Source organism: Diaphorina citri, unplaced genomic scaffold (assembly GCF_000475195.1).
Source record: "Diaphorina citri unplaced genomic scaffold, Diaci psyllid genome assembly version 1.1 scaffold2665, whole genome shotgun sequence".
Classification (NCBI taxonomy): Eukaryota; Metazoa; Arthropoda; class Insecta; order Hemiptera; family Psyllidae; genus Diaphorina; species Diaphorina citri.
This window is the reverse complement of record NW_007380082.1, coordinates 22871-30705: the sequence shown is the minus strand read 5'-3', so window position 1 is coordinate 30705 and position 7835 is coordinate 22871. Positions and strand designations below refer to the sequence as shown.

At 39.7% G+C, this 7835-nt stretch overlaps 1 protein-coding gene across 1 annotated transcript in view; it reads right to left on the bottom strand.

Moving 5' to 3' along the window:
- Positions 1-379: 379 nt before the first annotated feature.
- The window catches only part of LOC103519325 (remodeling and spacing factor 1-like), a 9573-nt gene continuing 2117 nt past the window's right edge, over positions 380-7835 (bottom strand). Inside the window, exons 2-9 of the mRNA XM_026830864.1 lie at positions 6572-6701; positions 5711-5933; positions 4397-4584; positions 3649-3832; positions 3057-3241; positions 2357-2703; positions 1205-1314; positions 380-488 (exon numbers count right to left, since the gene is read on the bottom strand). Of these exons, the coding sequence (XP_026686665.1) occupies positions 382-488; positions 1205-1314; positions 2357-2703; positions 3057-3241; positions 3649-3832; positions 4397-4584; positions 5711-5933; positions 6572-6701 (1474 nt within the window). The 3' untranslated portion in view covers positions 380-381. The remainder of the gene's footprint in view (positions 489-1204; positions 1315-2356; positions 2704-3056; positions 3242-3648; positions 3833-4396; positions 4585-5710; positions 5934-6571; positions 6702-7835) is intronic.

Below are 7835 nucleotides of genomic sequence, written 5' to 3'. Positions count from 1 at the left end.
GAGGGAACTATCAAACCTAATAAAATACATGGACTTACCTATCATCTTTATCTCTTCGCTTAGGCTCTAGGGACCATCCCTGCATGGATTAATCATCTTTCTCTCTTCGCTTACAAGACCCTCTATTAAACGTCTTTAAAAAAAAAAAATGGGAAGTAAAGATTTTTAAAAAAAAAAAAAAAAAAAAAAAAAAAAACAACAACAACACAAAACCTTTTGTTTAGACTGCGGGAGTAAAGGGACTTTTCAGTCTCATTTTGGCAGTATAAACAGGGCTTTATATTCTAATAGCATCACTAATGTAGTGATATTATAAGGATTTTGAATTCTTCTTCTTCTTCTTACTATTGTAATTTTATCACAAAGAATGATTTTGACGGCTTACTTTTTCCTCTTCACATAGCTGTCGCTGTCAGAGCTAGAAGCAGACCAGACTCGTCTAGATTTCTTCTTCCTAGGAGCGTCGCTTTCATCACTCCCATCATCAACTGAAACAAAAACGACAAAACTTTAGAGAGAGACCAGGAGAAAAAATATCTAGATAGAGCACCGCCACACCGTAGTTATACAAAATCCCGAGGATCCAGCCTAAATAACGCGGCTGCCTTGTAAGCGCTAGGTCGCGGGTTCGATTCCCGCGAAAAGGAGAACTTTATCCAAAGACCTAGAGTCCTAGACAGATGAGTTCTAGATTTCTTCTTCCTAGGAGCGTCGCTTTCATCACTCTCATCATCAACTGAAACAAAAACGACAAAACTTTAGAGAGACCCGGAGAAAAACTATCTACATAGAGCACCGCCACACCGTAGTTATACAAAATCCCGAGGATCCAGCCTAAATAACGCGCCTGCCTTGTAAGCGCTAGGTCGCGGGTTCGATTCCCGCGAAAAGGAGAACTTTATCCGAAGACCTAGAGTCCTAGACAGATGAGGCTGGCATTCTCCTACCTTGCCCTACTTCTCTATTCGATTTCGGGACAATAAGGCCTCAGTAGTTACAAGTCCCTCTATCAAATCTATCAAACTATCTAACTAGAGGGAACTATCAAACCTAATAAAATACATGGACTTACCTATCATCTTTATCTCTTCGCTTAGGCTCTAGGGACCATCTCTGCATGGATTAATCATTTTTCTCTCTTCGCTTACAAGTCCCTCTATTAAACGTCTTTCAAAAAAATAGGAAGTAAAGTAAGAATACTTACTGAAATCTTTATCATATCTATTAGACCTAGTAGCACGCGTAGATCTCCTCACAGGAACAAATTCTTCTTCAGATTCCGACGATTCTGAGGATTCTTCAAATGCTTCGTCGCTGAAATCAGATAGAGGACAGATAAGTACATAAGTGAACTATTCTCAACACATTGACGCTTAAAATGCTTACATACATACATATTACTCGAAGTTTGCACTCTACTTCTAAACAGTATTGTTTTGATGTCTTAAGCACGCGTAGATCTCCTCACAGGAACAAATTCTTCTTCAGATTCCGACGATTCTGAGGATTCTTCAAATGCTTCGTCGCTGAAATCAAATAGAGGACAGGTAAGTACATAAGTGAACTATTCTCAACACATTGACGCTTAAAATGCTTAGGATACATATTACTCGAAGTTTGCACTCTACTTCTAAACAGTATTGTTTTGATGTCTTGAGTTGAGATCTCTCTGTTAGAAAGGTATCGCTACATGTCAAATGATCAAAAATAACCTATTTAAAACGGTTATCAGATTTTGTCTCCCAGTTTACTACAAACAAAAATGCCATGATCATTTTCAATGCTCAGTTCGTTAGCCAGTCTCTGAAATCTGACTAGGGGGGAGTTTAAAAGATAGTTAGTACGGGATTTAGGTGGACGGAAAGGTAGGTGATCATGAAATTCCAGTCACATCATGAAATAATAACTCTAATACTTAGTAGTATTTCTCACCTAGATCCTCTAGTATCGCTACATATCAAATGATCAAAAATAACCTATTTAAAACGGTTATCAGATTTTGTCTCCCAGTTTACTACAAACAAAAATGCCACGATAATTTTCAATGCCCAATTCCATTTATTTATTACTATTTAGTTACACAAACGGGCGGACCCTTTACTAGCTATCTAGTTACAAATTTCCCTAGCTCTAACTAAACCTAACCAACCTAGCATTTACCTAACTATGATATATGTATACTTAAAAATAATAATAATAAACGCTACATATCAAATGATCAAAAATAACCTATTTAAAACGGTTATCAGATTTTGTCTCCCAGTTTACTACAAACAAAAATGCCATGATAATTTTCAATGCTCAATTCCAGTCACATCATGAAATAATAACTCTAGTAATTAGTAGTATTTCTCACCTAGATCCTCTGAAGTCTTCATCCGACCCCTCATCATCATTATCACTATCTGAATCCAGTTTCGTCAGGGCCCGATGTTTCTTCCTTCCTCCCTTCCCCTTCACCAACAGGGGCGGTCTCCTCTCTTCCTCCGTCAACTCTATCTTCTTCTCTTCTCCCTCTTTCTTCTCTTCCTCCTCGGCTTTCTTAGCGGCCGCTTCTTTCCTTTTGTTTTCCTCTTCTTCTGCCTCGTCTTCGCTCTTCTTCGACATGAAGAATTTGTCTTTGCCTCCGTGTGCGTATCGTTCGTCGTCTTCCTCTTCCTCCTCTTCTTCTTCCTCTTCGCCGTATTCTACTTCCACTCCGACCTGGAATATAATAGAAAATTATATCATCAAACAAGTCAAGTGGGTATCACACTCGACTTGCACACCAGACATCCCGAGATCCATTCCTGGCAGAGTCAATGTTTTTTTTTTTTTTTTTTTTTTTTTTTATTTAAAATTTTTTTTTTTTTTTTTTTTTTTTTTTTTTTTTTAATACGTGATGATCTCAGGCTCTTAAAAAGTTGATTATACCTATAAGTAGTGTGCTTTATTTAGACTGTCAGCTTAGACCTTAGAACAAGTTGTCCAATATACTAACAGTTTATGTCATGTCTTTGTCCCTGTTGTTCTAGAAACGGAACTTTTTTTGTCTTTTCTTTACAAGCGACACTTACCTCATGTTCGTCACCCAAAGCCAAAGGATCCACGCCATCCTCAGCAATAGCAGTCTTGATCAGATTGTCATAGTCTGAGAACTTGTAGCTGACTGTAGCCTGCCTCCTCTGGCGTAGCGTATAAATAGGACCTTCCTCTTCAGAACTGGAACCTGTGTCACTACTGCCTCTCGAACCTGCCGAGGCTGAAATGATATGCAAATGATTTTTCAAGAGAACAGTCTCCGTGTCCGAGTATCACAATAGGCTTGCACTCCGGAGGTCCCGGGTTCGATTCCCGGCGGGGTCGGGGTCGAATTTTTTCCGGCTCTTTGCTTGGAGTTCTGGGTGCACTCAGCCTCGTGAGGACAAGAGAGTAGCTACTTTAATCGAGTAGCGACCAGTGGTAGCATTACCAGTGTAAATTGGATGACGCAAGTAGATGAAAATTAATAGTTAATGAGGCACTTAGTAATGCTATGATACCCACTAAAGTTGTGAAAAATCTTAAAAATCTTACTATTCTTCTCCATCTTTTCCCGTTCGTATGAGCTTGATGTTTCTAGTCAGCATTTTCCAATAAATAATATAAAAAAAGTTGTTGGTCACTCACACTCACCCAATTCCCGGCCGGAACTGGATTCTCTCTTCAGCTTCTCCATATCCTGTGGCAATACATTAGACAGCGACACACCCACATATGCTAGCCGCTCCCGGCGCAACACTTCAGCCTGTCTCTTCCTTGCATCTTGATCATATCGACGCAGACTGGCTTCCAGTCGACTGATGAGTTTATCCTGAGGGAAGAAAAAGAAGGAATCATAATGGATATTGGTTTTTAGAATGCTAAGCTACAATTATTTAAAGGAAAGGACAAAAGTACATACCTTCAAAAAAAGAAGGGAAACTGTTGAACTCTCACAAAAAAATCTAAAACATCAATTATTTGCGGTAAAAAAAAAGCTGGAAAAATCTGCGTTTGTCTGAGATCGAACCCATAACTGCGAATATCGCGAACAAACCGCGGATAACGCGAAAAAACCGCGGATACCGCGAAAAAACCGCGGATACCGCGAACAAACCGCGGATACCGAGAACAAACCGCGGATACCGAGAACAAATCGCGGATACCGCGAACAAATCGCGGATACCGCGAACAAACCGCGGATGCCGCGAAAAAACCGCGGATACCGCGAAAAAACCGCGGATACCTTTTTTTTTTTTCAACAAGAGTTTCCATTAGAGTATTTAAGATGACCAAGGAGTCTTTCCTATGTAACTTTTCACGAGCTTGTAATTTCTGTGTATTTTGTGTACATGTAATTATAAACAATAAAGAGTAAATAATAATAATAACTCACATGTTCGCAAGGGGGACAGAACCAATCGCCCTCGGGTATCAGCATAATGGCCGGACGTAGACAGGACGCATGCCATCCCTTGTCACATGAGTCACAAAGTAGAATCCACTCCGGATGATCTGCACCTCCACACTTCTCACACGCCACGTCATCCAGCGATATCTGCTCCTTCTCCTTGGCGATGTCGTCTGAAATCAGCATCATTTCCGTCAAAGTCCGAAATACACCACAGACAAGAACAATTTTCCAAGTTCAAATTTAAAAGTACAGGATACTGGCAAAATGGCAACAAAAAAATGCAGTTCTCCTTGGCGATGTCGTCTGAAATCAGCATCATTTCCGTCAAAGTCCGAAATACACCACAGACAAGTACAATTTTCCAAGTTCAAAATTAAAAGTACAGGATACTGGCAAAATGGCAACAAAAAAATGCAATTCAAAGTTGGAAGGAAGCATAACTTGAGTAAAATGGGAAAATAAAAATCAAGGTTGGAAAGGAAAAAGTTTGTTGAGATATCGCTTTTAAATCAACATTTGTATAAAAATTCAGGGTTTAAAAAACAAACAAAGATTCAAAGTTGGAAAAATACACGACAGTTTTATGACATCGAAATCATCATTAAATTTGTTCAAAATTGCATGATTAAGCATAAGCAACGCTATCAAAATCCCGATTTGAGTCACAGTCATAAGGTTGGAAAAAAGCACGCCATTTTTAACAGATAAACTGATAAAGTTGACGAATTAAAAGACAGTTTTACACCGTTTTAGTCAAGGTTGAAAACAACACTCCACTCTTTGCAAAGCTGGGCACTTGATTGATTTTGGGAGGAACGACTTGGCGGGGTCTTTTTTATGCCACGAAGTGGTATTTTTTGGGGGAACGCTATCAAAATCCCGATTTGAGTCACAGTCATAAGGTTGGAAAAAAGCACGCCATTTTTAACAGATAAACTGATTAAGTTGACGAGTTAAAAGACAGTTTTTACACCGTTTTAGTCAAGGTTGAAAACAACACTCCACTCTTTGCAAAGCCTTTCTCGACCTGTACATTTCGGACAACTGTATGAACTGGCCAAAAATAAATTGATGATAACTATAGGTGCCAAGACTTCTAAGGACTATAGTACTTTTCTCGGAATTATCATCTCTCGAAAAGACAGGATAGGAGAAAGAAAGCCGTTCCGAGAACGAACATCTTCCGTTCAGGATAAAATCCGCCCCGGGCGGGAACCCGCGGCTCAGCTTTAATGGCAAGATTCTCACACTGTGAGCTCTTCCAGCCAATGATCGCCTTCAGGCCAAACCTCTTACCTTTCTTAGCAGTCCTAGCACGTCTGACAGGCACAAAGTCCTCATCATTCACATCAGACTCGGGAGAGAACTCATGGTCTGATTTCACATTGATGAGAATGTCCTCTTCATCGTGTTCATGATAATGCTCCTCCTCTTCCTCCACATCCTCAGCACCACTCGAACTGGAAACAGAAAATCCGTCAATGAAGTTGTTTAAAAACGGGTAAAAAGTTATTATTTTCTACGTAACCTCGTACAAAAAGTGAAATCTTAGTAAAAAAAGAGCTTTGTCAAGAGAAAAATATCAAACAAAAAATCAAAGGTTATATCTAAATCAGTAAATTTGGAACTAAAAGCAGTTGTTTCCGCTGTGTTGTTAAAATTTCATGCCTCCCGATTACCAACCTAACACCACACTTTATCGATTATGCTAGTGAGAGGACACAGGGTTTAACATGTACTTAGTTCAGAAAACTGTAGGCAGTGTAGACAACTGGAAACAGAAAATCCGTCAATGAAGTTGTTTAAAAACGGGTAAAAAGTTATTATTTTCTACGTAACCTCGTACAAAAAGTGAAAATCTTGGTAAAAAAAAGAGCTTTGTCAAGAGAAAAATATCAAACAAAAAATCAAAGGCTACCTATATCTAAATCAGTAAATTTTGAACTAAAAGCAGTTGTTTCCGCTGTGTAGATAAAATTCCATGCCTCCCGATTACCAACCTAATACCACACTTTATCGATTATGCTAGTGAGAGGACACAGGGTTTAACATGTAATTAGTTCAGAAAACTGTAGGCAGTGTAGACTTCACTGGTAGATAAGTGAACAGAAGACCCTGTCAAGCATCTTTTTTCTGCCCCCAATAAAATACCTCTACCCAAAACTTGCCCGATGGGGACTGTTTTCTGCCCCGCCGCGCAATACTTCTTAACTTCAGTGATTCATTGGGAACTGGTGTACTCAACGAGCTATCCACGGTTCCTGTTTTGTCAAGACATGATGTAAATCTCATGAACAAAGACAAAACCAATGAAATTGTCAATTATTGAGACATGGTCGTCACCGCAGACAATCCCGAGGTTGTCATCCTAGTTAGCTTGGTTGGTAGTGCGTCTGCCTTGTCAGCACTAAGTCACGGGTTCGATTCCGCCGGGGGCGGAATTTATCTTGAACGGATAATGCTTGTTCTCGGAATGGCTGGCTTTCTCGTATCCTGTTTTCCTTCCCTCTTTGATTTCGGGAATAGAACTCGTGACCTAGCGTCTACAAGGCAGACGCGCTGCTAACCAAGCTAAGCCTGGCTAGCACAGGACTGAAAAGTCCTTCGATGGAACAATATTTCAATACTGTTGAAATTATTTCGCCTGAATACAAAACGTCCTAATTAGCGGAGATTAAGCAATAGCGGGAGTTGTAGGCGTTCCAACAGTGTTTATTAGCGGAAAACGGTGTCATCTACTTAGCGGCCCACTATTTCATTTGTCATTATTACAAATAATTTTAGCGTTAATCCCTGACAACTCATTTTCATCTCGATGGCTTAGTGGTTGAGTGGTTAATAGGAGGGCGCGGGTTCAATCCCAGCCGAGGCAAGGAATTTTGCCCTCATTTCTTTGAGAATTTGACCCCAAAATAATAGAGCTGTAAGCGTTGACAGGTAGAGAACGCCTCCGGCCTTATCCCAGTGGTTATCTTCCTTCCGTTCAAGGGTACATTATTGTAGATCTAACCTACTCATTTGTGTCCGAACATTCTCCGAGTTTGTAGCTAACATATTCAGTAGAGGTGTAGAGGCCTACTTGAAAACATTGATAAGCTACTGAAGGCATTGGTAATAGCTATCAGCAATGAGCAATATTAAAGCATTCGATAGGCTTCTTCAAGCAATTCACAGTGGAATGTAGGGCAAGGATAGCGTACTCAAGGTTTGAAGGAGTTTGCCTGAATTGATTGACAGGTGTTGACCGGGAAATAGGATTTTTACTTATTAGTACTATTATTATAGTTATTATTACTATGTTTGATTGGATGGCGTGAAAAATTGTGTATTTCTGACTCAGGAAAAAGGAATTTCTTCTTCGATGCGATAATAATTGCTCGTTCCAGAAGTGTCTAAAATGAAAATAGGACCCGTTTAAGAT